Source organism: Eptesicus fuscus, chromosome 2, assembly GCF_027574615.1.
Source record: "Eptesicus fuscus isolate TK198812 chromosome 2, DD_ASM_mEF_20220401, whole genome shotgun sequence".
NCBI lineage: Eukaryota > Metazoa > Chordata > Mammalia > Chiroptera > Vespertilionidae > Eptesicus > Eptesicus fuscus.
Window position 1 is genome coordinate 86,772,923 of NC_072474.1, and position 14,362 is coordinate 86,787,284.

Below are 14,362 nucleotides of genomic sequence, written 5' to 3' on the forward strand. Positions count from 1 at the left end.
GAGTCTCACTGCCTGAGGCTACTGCACTGAGGAGGGTAAGCATGGGTTTCTGTACTGAAGGCAGGAAGTCTGAACCCTGAGTACTCAGAGTCCCTTTCCCAGGCTCCCTAATCCTCATCCTCCACCTCCAGCTTCCTGGCACCAGGCTTACATCCCCAAGGCAAGAGATAAAATAATCTTCTTTGGAGAAATTGAAGCACCTTGAGAAAAGACCTGAAGATGCTGGCAGTTGGCAGGTCCCAGTGAAAAGGCTACAGGAAGCCTGACAGTCACACGCTGCACCCCACACACAGAACTTTTCATGGACTTTTTGCAACCTCACTGTTAAATATGAACACTGAACCTCCAGGGATCAGTATTTTTCTTAAATATTTTATAATTGAAAAGTGTTAGAGACCAAAACTATCCAAACCATGGGGAAAGGAGGAATTCAAGGAGATGGAGAAAGTGCAATGAATGACAAAAACTTAAATAAATAAAAAAACTAAAATATCTTCAGAGAAATGAGAGGGTATTGCATCTATGGAACAAGGACAACATGCCATTAAAAAGGAGCAATTAAAGAATAAGGAAACTCATAGACACACACACATGGGTGGGTGGGTAGGTAGATGATAGGTAGGTAGGTAGGTAGATAGGTAGGTAGGTAGGTAGGTAGATAGATAGATAGATAGATAGATAGATAGATAGATAGATAGATATTGGAAGATAAAGAAAAGGAACTCTTCCCGAAAGTTCAGCAACATTGAAGAATTAATCCAGGATCTGTATCATTCTGTGAATAGGAGTTAGTATCTTCAGAAAGAGAAGAGGAAACACACTGAGGAGAATGTTCTCAAATAAATTAACCAAGAAAAGTTTCTAGAACAGATTGAAGAGTACCATTCTGGGTCCAGCATAGCACACAGAAAAGACTCACACCAAAGCCATCACTTCGAAACTGAAGAAAACCAGGAATAAAGAGACGCTTAAATCTTATAGAGGAAAAATAAACAGGTTATGAATGTATAAGGAATATAACCAGAGTGGCATCAGACCTTTCAAAAGTAGCACTGGGAAGCTAAAAGGCAAGTAAGCAAGGGCCTTCAAAAATCAGAAACAAAACAATGTCCAATCTAGAAACATCTACCAAGCTGGACCACCAGTCAAGTGTGAGGGATGATACAGATATTTTTAGCCATGCACACGCAAAAAAAAATTTCACTTCACATACATTCTAAGGAAGCCACGGGAGGATGTGCTCTACCAGAAGGAGGTACTAAAGCATGGAAGTTGAAGACACCGATACAGGAAATGGTATCCACAGGGAGAAAGACAAAAGGGAGTTCCAGCCTGAAATGAAGGACAAGTTCATGATTACAGCTGTGCTGCAGGCCCAGAGGTGACAGTCCAGACTGGAGCAAGAAGATGGGGGTTTCAGGTAGATTTCCTGAGAGAGAAAAATAGAACTTATAAATTATCTGGGAGGCTTGGACTCCTAGAACATTCTATTGAGAGACATTTGACAGAAATACTGGAGGGTTTGGAAAGACTTAGTCAGATTTTCAAAGAAACTAAGCAAAAGAAGGGAAGACAAGTATTAAACTCTGAGCGACACAGAGTATGAGAAAGGGATTGCTGCCATATATAGTATTTGACTTAGCATGAGTAATATTTATATGGTCATAATACTGAAAATCCTAAACATGGATTTAACCAAAACTTGATGAGAGAAGAAATAATGCACAAATATTATGTTTAAATGTGAAGATAAATTCTAGACAAAATAGATAAAATTGTTGAAAGTGGTTGTCATATGGATGAGATATGGAAGGGGTAGAAGAAATAAACTGCTGTGTGTCTATTATAGACCTTTTAGTACTTTTTGACCATCAGCTATTTGCATATAATATCCTGATAGAAATTAAATGATCCTATCTAATAATAGACAAATATGCAAATTGACCATACCTCCAACACACCCACAAGCCACGCCCACCATCCAATCAGAGCAAGTATGCAAATTAACCCAAACCAAGATGGCTACAGCCACAGAGAGCAAGGTTTCCTAGGTAACAGAGGAAGCCAAGCTTTCCGCCTGCCTTGCCAGGCCTAAGCCTCCACTCAAACTACAAAGTTTCAATTATAGAAGGTAAACAAATTCAAACAAATGGCGGCAGAATGAAGCTTGAGAGAGCAGGCCAGGGTTGCTGCCGGCAACAGGGGAAGCAAAGCTTTCCGCACACCCTGGCTGGGCCCACCTGCTTAAGGCAACAAAGTTTCAATTATAACCCCAACACAAATGGCTGCCAGCCTCGGAGGGAGCCCCAGGCTTGGCTCTGCTCCAGGCTACAAAGTTTCAATTGTAGAAGGAAAATAAATTCCAGATACCAGGGCCTCTGCTTGGGTTGCCAGGGGGCGTGGCCGGCCTGCAAACCACCACAGGCCCCCCCCCCGCTCAGGCCGCCCCACACCCCAAGGGAACCCCCACCTGATCCGGGACGCCCTTCAGGGCAAACCAGCTGGCCCCCACCCCTGTACCAGGCCTCTATCCTAACTAATAAAAGAGTAATATGCAGATTGATCATCACTGCAACACACAATATAGCTGCCCCCATGTGGTCAAAGATACTGCCCCCATGTGGACAGAAGATGGTCACCACAAGATGGCCAGCAAGAGAGGGCAGTTGAGAGGGACCAGGCCTGCAAGGGAGGGCAGTTGGAGGCGATCAACTCTGCAGGGGAGGGCAGTTAGGGGTGACCAGGCCGGCAGAGGAGGGAAGTTGGGGGCAAACAGGCTGGCAGGGGAGCAGTTAGATATCCATTAGGCTGGCAGGGCAGTGGTTAGGGGGTGATCAGGCTGGCAGGCAGAAGTGGTTAGGGGCAATCAGGAAGGCAGGCAGGCAAGCAGTTGGGAGCCAGCAGTCCTGGATTGTGAGAGGGATGTCCAACTGCCCGTTTAGGGATCCGACTGCCCACCGGGATCGGGCCTAAACGGGCAGTCGGACATCCCTCGAGGGGTCCCATATTGGAGAGGGTACAGGCTGGGCTGAGGGACAACCCCCTTCCATGCACGAATTTCGTGCACTGGGCCTCTAGTTTTTTTAATAAGTGGAAAACCAACTGATATGTTCATCTCACTGATGAAACACTTTATTTAAGAAGTTTTATCTTTTGGCAATAATCTTTTCTATTTGTTTTCCAAGTATGTTAAGTGTTTGCTTCCTGTTAAAAGCCGGCTTGTTTTCTTTTTTAGATAACACTTGTTATCTGGTCTGTGATTCGCATTGGACCGAATGGCTGTGACAGCATGGAGTTTCATGAAAGTGGCCTGCTTCGATTTAAGCAAGTATCTGACATGGGCGTTATCCACCCTCTTTATAAGAGCACAGTAGGAGGAAGGCGAAATGAAAATTTGGTCATCACTGGCAACAACCAGCCTGTAAGTTATCAGACTTAATTGAGGGACGTGAGAGAAAAATTCATAAATATATTTAATAATATTGTTGGTCTTTAATCTATTAATGTTAAATGCTTTCTTAATATTCTAGATTTTGTTACATTATAGCATATTCTGTGATAGATATAATTACTATAAGAATACATAGTTTACTCCTGTCTTCTCCATACAAGAAAACCATTTTTTAAAAAGTACCTTTCCTGCTCAGCCAGTGTGGCTCAGTGATTGAGTATCAACCCATGAACTAGGAGGTCACTGATGGATTTCCTGGCAGGGCACATGCCCAGGTTGTGGGCTCAATCCCCAGTAGGGGGCATGCAGGAGGCAGCCAATCAGTGATTCTCTCTCACCATTGATGTTTCTGTCCCTCTCTCCCTCTTCCTTCCTCTCTCTGAAATCAATAAAAGAACATTTTTTTTTTAAAGTAGTACCTTTCCTGGTTAGAATACTCTCTACTTTCTGGGAGTTTAGAAGAGAATATGCCAATCTAGTCAGTTGTAGCCCATGCCAAGGGGCTGCTATAGCAAAGGTTTTTAACCGCATAGAACCTCAATGTACCCTTACCTTCCCTGCCCATCACAGGCTTAGACCCAAGTATTTGTGCAGCGCAGTATAAGCAAACAAATGCATAAGCCCTTGTTTTTGTGTTTTCTTTTGTTGTGTGTTTTTTTGGGGGGTGAGATTATACTTTTTCTAAATTATTTCAGTTTATTTTTTTCTTTTAATTGAATTTATTAGGGTGACAGTGGTTAACAAAATTATGCAGGTTTCAGGTGGGCAGTTCCACAACACATCATATGTGCATTGTATTGTATGTTCAGCACCCCAATAAGCCTCGTTTTAAAGAATTTTTATCCCGAGTGGGTGGAGGGGGGACAGACAGACACAGTTAAAATATTTGAAATTAGTCTGTTATTATAGAGTGTTTTTATAATGTTCTTGATGAATTTTGGATGCAGTCTTCTTTGAAAACATATTCATAATAAAGTGTTTTTCTGAAGATTGTTTTTCAGCAAGGGACAACAAAACTCAGTGTAGAAAAGAACAAAACTTCTATTACAAGTGACATTGGTATGCAGTTTTTCGACCCAAGGACTCAGAATATTTTATTCAGCACAGACTATGAAACTCATGAGTTTCATTTGCCAAGTGGAGTGAAAAGTTTGAATGTTCAAAAAGCATCTACTGAAAGGGTATGATTTATTTTCTTTGCTTTATTAATGGAAGAGAGTTACTGTCCAAAGCAGCGATTTTCAACCTTTTTCATCTTATGACACACAAACTAATTACTAAAATTCTGCAGCACACCAAAAAATATATTTTCTGCCAATTTGACCAAAAAATAGGTATAATTTTGATTCATTCCCATCAGACAGCTATTATTGTGTTGGCTGATGTCATTTTTTTATTTGACAATATAAAGGAAAAGAGGTTAGTGCCCCTGGCTAAATAGTTGGGTATTGCATATTTTAAAGATACGTGCGACACACCGGTTGAAAATCGCTGGTCTAAAGGTACAAATTGTGAGGGGAGTTTTACTGTTTTATGTGGCATGAAAAAATTCCAGAACAATGAAAAGGATAAATTCTAGATTTGTCATTACCTAGCTTATGTGATCATTATCAAGTCATCGCTTTACCTCAGTATCTGTAAAACATGAATGAAAACACTTGCCTTTCATATTTCATGGTAAACCTATTCCTCTGTCTCTGATAATATTCACTTTAACTTAGTAACTGTTTCACTGCTTTTTTTTAAATTTCCAGATTACAAGCAATGCCACTAGTGATTTAAATATAAAAGTTGATGGACGTGCTATAGTGCGTGGAAATGAAGGAGTGTTCATTATGGGCAAAACCATTGAATTTCACATGGGTGGTAATATGGAGTTAAAAGCAGTGAGTATTTTTTAAGAATTTAAGAGAATTATAAGATTCTTGGGTATATATAAATCCGCATGTGGAATAGTGTACAATTATTAAAAATGGTAATGTAGTTGTATATTTTTTGACATGGAAAGATGTTAAAAATGGATTATGAAGTGAAAGTTATAAGACAATTTGTGAAATACCTCATTTTTACATTCCAAAACATGTTTAATTATAAAATCTGCAAGGGGATGCCAGATGTCACAATAGTTAGCTATGGGTAGCAGAATAACAGATGACTTTTATTTTTATTTTATTTCTGCTTGCCTGTCATTTTCTTTTAAAAAAAATGTATATGATGATACCTATATTATTTTAAAAGATAAAAACAAAACCAACCAACACCAACAACAAAAACTTACAAAAGAGAATTCTGAAAGATCAAATTAAGTATCTATCTCTGAAGTTGGATTTCTTTTCAGTTGAAGATTTTCATATCACTTACTGGGTTTTATATCCAGTGTCATGAAAATCAATTAGCAAATGTATAAAATGTTTTTTTATTTATACATCCATTATTAATTCTAAGGGAAAAAGGTTTCCCTTTATTCTAGCTGTGGAAATATGAGATTTTCTTTGTGCTTTACACATTATATCTGAATTTTAATAGGTAAATATTTCATAAGGGAGAAATTAGTCTGAAAATGTTTTACCTGCTTACAATTCTGGTTAAAGCATATTTATTCAAAACTAGAGGCCCGGTGCAAGAATTCATGCACCAGCAGGGTCCCTTGGCCTGGCCTGCAGGATCGGGCCGAAACCAGCTCTCTGACATCCACCCAGGGGTCCTGGATTGCGAGAGGGCACAGGCCAGGCTGAGAGACCCCACCAGTGCACGATCAATTGGGGCCGGGGAGGGATGCGGGAGGTTGGCCAGCAGGGAGGGACCAAGGGAGGGCTCCAGGGTGTGTCCGGCCAGACCCCAGCAGCAAGCTAACCTACCAGTCAGGAGGGCATCTGCCCCCTGGTGGTCAGTGCACTTTACAGTGAGTGGTTGAGCAGCCTTAGCATATCATTAACATATTACACTTTGATTGGTTGAATGGACGACCAGACATTTAGCATTTTAGGCTTTTATTATATAGGATGTCTTTGGGCACCTGCTATATGTTAATTAATTCCAGCTAATTAACTTTTTTTTTTTTACCAAGCACTAAATGACAAAAGTGAACTTAAACCTAAGGACTTATAAAATAATTCTTTCCTTTATTTAAATTTAATCTCATAGTTCTTAGAAAAAATAAACTTTAAAGAATTAAGTTCTTTCACCTTCATAAACAGCTTTTCTCCCCTAAAGCACATATTCCAATCTCTGAATAAAAAAGATGGACATAAAATGTGATTCTTGCCAAAAATTCAATAGCAATACAGGGTATTTTTTACATTCCTCTAAACGAATAGTGTTGAAGAATGGTCACAGTGGGGCCATTGTTCTCTGCACTAGAAACTCAAAGAAGCGATAGGTGTGATAGATTTGTACCTTACCATTAGCAAGTGACCTAAGTCTTTTATTTTTTTCTACCTGGAAATTCTTCCTGTTGTTAATATGACAATTATTAAAATAATTTGTAATATAAATACACACATGTCTGTTTTTCCACAGTTAAAGAAATAAAGGCCAATATTGAAAAGATAATTTGCTTCATAATTTAGTTAATATTAGTGGTTAGTTTTAAGTGGATAGCTAATAATTAGAAAGAATTTTATGAAACTGCTTTTAAAATATAACTGCACTAGCAATTTAAAGAAAATAAAATTAAATGACCACACGATGGCAGCATTGGAACAAAATTGGACTATATTTAGTCCATATACTATCACTTCCTGATCAATGAGCCATTTTCATTACTTCGTAACCAACTTTCTCTCATTGCTTTAAATACCTTCTACAAGTTGATGATTCTCTAATTCCTGCTTTAATCTTTCCTTTGAACTAAGATTCACATATCCAACTACTTTCTGTACTTTAATATCTAATAGACATTTCAAACACAACAAGACTAAAGTCTTGATATCTTCCCTCCCTCCCCAAACATGCATTTCTTTCAAGGTTCCCAAGTGGTACCTGTCAGTCCATCAGCAAAGCCTTCAGGCTGTGCCGCCACCACCACCAATTTCCTGCCTGCACTGTTGAACAGCCTCCTGCGGGTCCCTGCCTCCTCTCTGGCCCTGGAGTCAGTTCTCTGTACAGCAGCCAGAGTGATCCTTTTCAAAAGATCATACCACTTCCCTGTTCAGAACCCTACAGATGGCTTCCCATCTAGTTCAGAATAAGATCCAAAGTCCATTCCTCGGCCTTACATGTGTGGCCCCTAGTTATTTCTTTGACTCATCTCTTACCGATGTACCCCCTCGGTCTCTGCTTCAGCCACACTGGCCGCCTACTTGTTCCTGAACCCCAGGCACATCTTCCCCTTGGAGCCTTCGGTGCCATTGCCTCTGCCTGGAGTGCCCTTCCCCATTAACACACGTGGCTCACTCCTTCACATGACCCAGTTCCCTTTGGACTTGGACCTCATCAGAGAGGCCTTCCCCAACCACCTGTGTAAAGTGGAATCCTGCCTGGTCACTCTCTCTCTACGCACCCTGACTGACTTTTCTCAGATGATGTCCTATTAGTTTTCCCTGTTCATGTGTTTATTGTCTGTCCCTCTCCATTAAAATGCTGCAGGAAAACTTGGACTTTGCCTGTCTGTTGGCTGCTGTATCCCCAGCACCTAGAATAGTGTCTAACACAGAGTAGACATTTAATAATTATTTGTTGAATGAATGAAAAGAAGAAAAGGAAACAGAGAGCAAAGAAGGGAGATAGAAAGGGCCTATAATACAAGCAAGTTCCTGGGACTGAAGATGAGACCCTCCAGGCAGTTCCTTGGAGTGCCTGGTCTTCAAAAGTACACGGCTTGAATCTTCATCTGTGTGATGCAAAAACAGTGGAAATTAAAGTTAATTTTCTCTAGGGGAAAATTCTTATCCTCATCAGAAACTTACCAAGCAGTAACTGTGAAAACTCTCTCAGGAAGTAAACAAAATGCTCTGAGACCTTATCAACATCAGCCTCGTCACGCACTTAGGAATTCTGATGTAATTTTAACTAGCCAAGAAGTAAATTGTGTAACTGTGTATTGGTATCCGTTGTAAACGATTACTAAGAGGCCACTGGTTGAATCTTGACGTTAGTTTTGGTTTCTTTGTTGTCGTTTAGGTCATGACTTCACTCTTTCTTACTGCCTTCTGTACTTGTTAATATTCCAGTAAGTTTTGTTTATTAAACTTGTTGTGTCCCCATTTGTGGAGGTAAATAGGTCTTGTTATTATTCTCCTCCTAGGAAAACAGCATCATCCTCAATGGGTCCGTGATGGTTAGCACCACTCGCCTGCCTACTTCCTCCAGTGGGGACCAGTTCGGGGCTGGGGAGTGGGTGCGCTACAAGCTCTGCATGTGCGCCGACGGGACTCTCTTCAAAGTGCAAGTGACCGGCCAGAACATGGGCTGCCAGGTCTCAGACCACCCCTGTGGGAACACTCATTAGAAGAACCCGAGAGGTCCTCCATATGTTCAGATCTTGACTTGACGTTTTTTTAAGAGTATGCATGCAATTATGTTTTTACAGAGTTTGTGATACTGGTAATTATTTTATCTGCAGAGCACTACTGTATCTGTTACACAGTCTCCATATTTAAAACAGTCTCAGAGAGCCTAAATTTAATACACCTTTCATTAAGTTGCACTGATCTTCAAGTTAACATTTTCTAAAATAATTATCAGAAGTGAATAAAATCCAAAATTTTTAAAAGTGTTTTTAAAACTCCACTATTCCTTGTCTAAAAGATGAAGGGCTGAAGCAACTGTTAGATTCAATGTGAGTAAACTTTCGGTAACTAATGGGCATAGACCCCCTTGAGATGTTTAAAAGGTACACTGTCAATAAATGTTACATGCTCTCTTTTGGCTTCTAAGAGGCAAGACAGGTTTTTAGTGCATTAACTTTCCACCACATTCTCACTGCACATATGTGAGGTGGTAAAAGACCGTGGTTCCTTAGTTTGCACTAGGAAGAAAATACTCTGTAATAGAATGTTTACTTGTTAAATATTAATATTAACTGTTCACTGTGTGGTAGAAATTAAAATACCATCCTAGCTTTAACTTTTAGATAATGATGACAGTTGTCATTCATCAAGCTTCTTATACATCCTAGGCATTGTCTAGGCATTGCATGTGTACTCTCTCTAATTCTCACTCGAGCTCTGTAACTAGACATTATTGTCCCAATTTTTACCATTAGGAAATTGAGGATCAGACAGTTAAGAAACTTGCCTGATCTCACAGTTACTGATTGGTAAAAAAATAGCAGAGTTGGGATTCAAACCTAGATACACTGCATCCAAATACCTTGTTATTTTCACTTAATGCATTGGTTTCAATTATTTAAAACTCTACAAAGATGAACAAAGACAAATTCAGACTTACAGATAAGAATCAAATCAACTTTAGACAATAAACTTTAAAAAAGGAAATCAAGCAGGTATACTTACTCTGGTTAAAAAAACAGTCAGCCTCATGTTTAAAAAAAAAAAAAAAAAAGGCCAATCCTTTCAGATTTTAAACTCTCCTAAGCCAGTTCCAAAATGTCAAATTGGCCTGGTTGTGGGTTACCCAGTTTCCTGACTGGTGGGCCGTGGCGCACTGAGTACCTGAATTGGGGAAAGGGGGCTGCCAAACACTTACACCCTCCGCCCCCAGGGCAGCACAGCAAGAAGGGGCAAGTTCTGCTGTCCAGGAATGGCTGGTAGTGCACCCCAGTGTGCACCATATGATTACCACCCCTTTTCATGTGTGCCACGCCTTGAAAAAAGTTGGGATGCACTGGACTAAGGGTGCAGTGCAGAAAATAATACACGTCAGTTTTTAAGTATGAGAATTGATCTCTGTTCTAACATCACCATCCCACTGTAATGATTTTCAACCTTCAAGTCAGTGATTTTTAATGTATTTTCTATTCAACTTGAAAGGCACTCTCTGGTGTTATTAAGACATGCACAGTATCAAGGACAGAGACTTTGAAGTAGTGTGCTGTAAGGAGGCAGTAGTGATAAATCGTTGGCCCCGGCCTGCATTCTGGCATGGACACTTTGAGCTGTGTGGATAGGAAAATCAATACAAAAACAATTTGCATTCAGTATGTTACAGTTCTCTCTGACAGAACAACCCAATGCCTTAGAGATTATGAGTAGTGTACTAAAGTATACTAAAATAGAAACTGACTTGCTATACAATACTGAGTGCAGTTTTTAAATGAAGAAGAAAGAGAAAGAAATTTTTGACCTCTGGGTATTATAGTTGCAGTGATATTCAGAACCTATTTTAATATATTCAGTACCAATTAACATCTGAGTGATATTAAAGAAAAAAATCATTGAAATTTTCATTCAGATGCTTAGTATATTTTTAAGTTTTACATTCATCACTTGTCTGCTCTATTTAGATTTGTTTTTAATATTTCTTTAAATATTTTTACAAAAACTACAAAACACTATCTTAACAATGTTTTATTTATTGAATATAATTCATGAAATCTATTTTTGCTCCTCTTTGAGAAATACTTCTGTTTTTGATACATCTCCATTAAGTGCTTTTGACAAAGGATATTTTGATATTTTATAGAACTGATTGTTAAGGTAACAGGTATAGTATTTGAGGACACTTTGAAGGTCGTCCTTGCCTTTTCACTAAAATGTAGAGTGGAAGATTCACAGAGAGCAGATCAAGAACAAACCATCCTTTTTACCTGTGACCTATTTTGCATAACAGTAAAGCTTCAGCTACTCATTCTCACCACCAGATGGTATTTTTCTATAAACTGAAATGTTACCTTCCTCCTTCTACCAGCTGTTCCTCCCCCACGCTGAGCACTGCTGTGACTAGCAGCAGGCTGGGGGAGAGGGCTAGTGCGGTACTTCAGAGGTGGATTGCAGCGGTCAGGGGGACACATGACATGAAAGCAAGATAGTTTAGAGCAGGTAGGAAAATACAAAGCGACAAAGGTGGGGACTGCCCATGTATGGTCTGTAATACTTAAAATACACTTATTTGTATTCTTCTGCATTGTAAAACAATATTTGTGTAATAACTTTGATTATAAAAGGTGGAAGTTCTACCTTGTTTTGAATGAGTTTTCTTAAGAGGGTAAGGATGTTCTGGTGCTAAACTTGACAGAAAGGAGACCATTGATATGCTGATCATTTTAGCAATCTTTTTAAAAGTGCTGCAGGCGCAAAGATGACAAGTTATGCCAAACAAAAATAAACCTATCAATCTGATTCAGATTGCTAATTTTGAGTTTCAGTTCAGTTTGTAACAACTATTAATGACCTCTGTTTACAATAAAGATTCTGTCAACTGTTTGCTGTTAATTTTTTAATGGCTAAAATATTATCAGGTTTCCACTTAATCATACAGACATGATGAGTTTAAATATAGCTTGAGAGTGGAGCACCCGTCAGTATCTGTGTGATCTCTGATCCTCGAGCTCAGAGGTAGAAGCTGTACAGCTTGGATAGTCTCCCTCCCTCTGCGCATTCCCCAGTGTCCCAGGGGCATGTGCACGCTGTCGCTGTGGCAAGAGGCCAGGGCCTTGTGACGAAAGGGTGAAGGTTTGCCACAGGGCAGCTCCGTGGGCAGATGGGTGGAGCCTCAGAAGCTCAGGTCTAAAATTCCCACCTGGCTTGCTCCAGGTAGAGACCCATTTGGAAACTACCTAAAGATCATAAGGTATGGCTTGGAAACAGTGCTGCTGTTGTGTGTTTTTAACTTCTCTTCCTTTTATATAAGAACGAACTCTATTTCCTTTCTACTTTGTTTTTTTACTGCCCTCCCTTATCTCTCTCAGTCTCCGACACCCATACACACCCAGTAGTTCTGCTTCCTCATACTTCAGCTTGAATATGTCCATTTAAAGATTTACATTTTACCAAGTTGTTTATCATTTCCTCAGAAAAGTTTTCTAGAGTTCTCAGGGGTTCCTTACCTAATATGTATAAGCTTACTAGTATATGTAGTCCATGTCATTTTTCTTTACATATTAATAACTTTTACTTTAAGGACATAAGATTACCATTACCTAGCTGTTTTGAACTCAAATCTATTAGTCAATGTATAGATCTCTTTAACTTAGAAAGAACCAGGTCCATGAAAATCTTTAATTTATCTCCCCTTAAGTATTTTTTAACCAAATGTTTCTGTTCAATATTGGAAAGTAGCATGCCTGTGAATTACTATATTTTTTATTGCTGATATTGCATTAGTTTGGTATACAGTTGTATATATAACGATTGCAGCTTTTGTTGTAGAAACAAATATCTTTCCAACTAGAAATTAATTCAATTTCTGGTATTGCATAAGAGCCACATTATAAAAATAAGTCACTTCTCCATGCTGCAGGGCACCTTTGCAGTTCATGGCCCTGTGTCTCTGAATTTAGATGCCCTTCAGAACATGGAGAATTGACCTTATGTGAAACAAAGTTTAAAAGTTGCCTGGTACATTTCATTCGCTGTGTGCATTCATCCGAACAGAGCATAGCCCCACAACAGACTGCGGACTATTAAAAATGGAAAACATGAGGGAGACATTTACATATGCAGCATACCCCATGGAAAACATGGCCCTTAAGGAACTTACTGCCTTCCAGGGAGTTTAAAACAGACACAAAACAAAGAAATAGGAATACAGGATAATATTGATATTCTGTCAAACTGAATGTTACTAATGCATCCATTCATAAATATTTACTGAAAGATTTCTGAAAAGATAAAATAGGCTAAAGCTGGGAAAGGGGTCTTCAGGCCATATGTAGGATTTGGAGTGAGGAGAGGAAAAGGCATTGAGCTTGGATTTGGGAATGTATGAAAGCTCATTTCAGCATGAGATGTCCATATATAGTGCTGAGACAGCCACGTCTTGCAATGGCTCCATGTGTATCTGAGTGGTCCGTGAGTTAGTTAGCCCTGCATGCCAACCTGAGGGACTGGACTACAGGCACTAAGGAGCTCTTTGAGGCGTTTCAATGAGGGAATGATATGAGGAAAACAGTGTTACGGGGCAATACCCCATTGGAATAGGATGGGCCAAGAAGAAGGAAAATCAAGAGGCTGTGGCAGGAGAAATAGTTAAGCCATTCTAGTATTTCAGATCAGTAATGAACTAAATGGTGCCATTAGAGCAGAAAGGGACAGTTTGCTGCAAGCCTACATACTGAATAATGTAGTTATTCATGGAATTTAGTGTCATTAAATAAAAAATTATCCATTTACTTTTAAAAATACTTTGTGTATATATTTAGCCATTGAGATGTGTAAATATTTGTTTTAAAACTTTTCATTGCTTCTCAGGAATCTTTGGTGAAAAAGATCCTTGATGTTTATATCTTAACTAGGGGCCCAGTGCACGAATTTGTGCACCTTAAAAGAAACTGTGGGCCACGAGGCTGCGGTAGGCACAGAGGCAGGTCTCGGCCCATCCTCCCTGCCCTCTCCCAGCCCCTCCCACCACAGCTCCCCATCCCCTTTCTGCTGGCAGCCCCCCACTCCCGCTGCCGCTGCTCCCATGTGCTGATGGTGCCAGCCCCACTCGCACATGCTGATGATTGTGCCCTGATTGCCCCTCAGGAGCAGGGGGAGGTCGAGAAGCCCTCAGGGGCAATCAGGGCTGGCAGCTGCTGCTCACACCTGCTGCCTGCGCCAAGCAATTGGGGCTGGTGCCCGGTGCAGGCAGTGGGTGCAAGCGGGGCCAGCGCCAGCAGCAGGTGCAAGTGCCTAGCAGGACCATGGTGCGCGGGAGCAAAGAATTTTCAGCAACCACCAGAGGTTCACCCCAATAACAGCGGCTGGCATCCCTGCTCACCTGCTCCACCATCCTGCCGCAGCCAATGCCTGCTATATTCCACACTCTTCCGCCTACTGCTGACACCCGCCATGTTTAGCGCATGCCCCT

At 40.3% G+C, this 14,362-nt stretch overlaps 1 protein-coding gene across 3 annotated transcripts in view; it reads left to right on the forward strand.

The window, feature by feature from the left end:
* Positions 1 to 11,775, forward strand: part of SGCB (sarcoglycan beta) — a 31,862-nt gene extending 20,087 nt beyond the window's left edge. For all 3 annotated transcript variants that reach the window (XM_054729125.1, XM_054729122.1, XM_008140299.3), the window contains 4 exons: positions 3,236 to 3,421; positions 4,441 to 4,632; positions 5,206 to 5,337; positions 8,697 to 11,775. In XM_054729125.1, coding sequence (XP_054585100.1) covers positions 3,236 to 3,421; positions 4,441 to 4,632; positions 5,206 to 5,337; positions 8,697 to 8,900 — 714 coding nt within the window. In that variant the 3' untranslated portion in view covers positions 8,901 to 11,775. The remainder of the gene's footprint in view (positions 1 to 3,235; positions 3,422 to 4,440; positions 4,633 to 5,205; positions 5,338 to 8,696) is intronic.
* Positions 11,776 to 14,362: the final 2,587 nt, after the last annotated feature.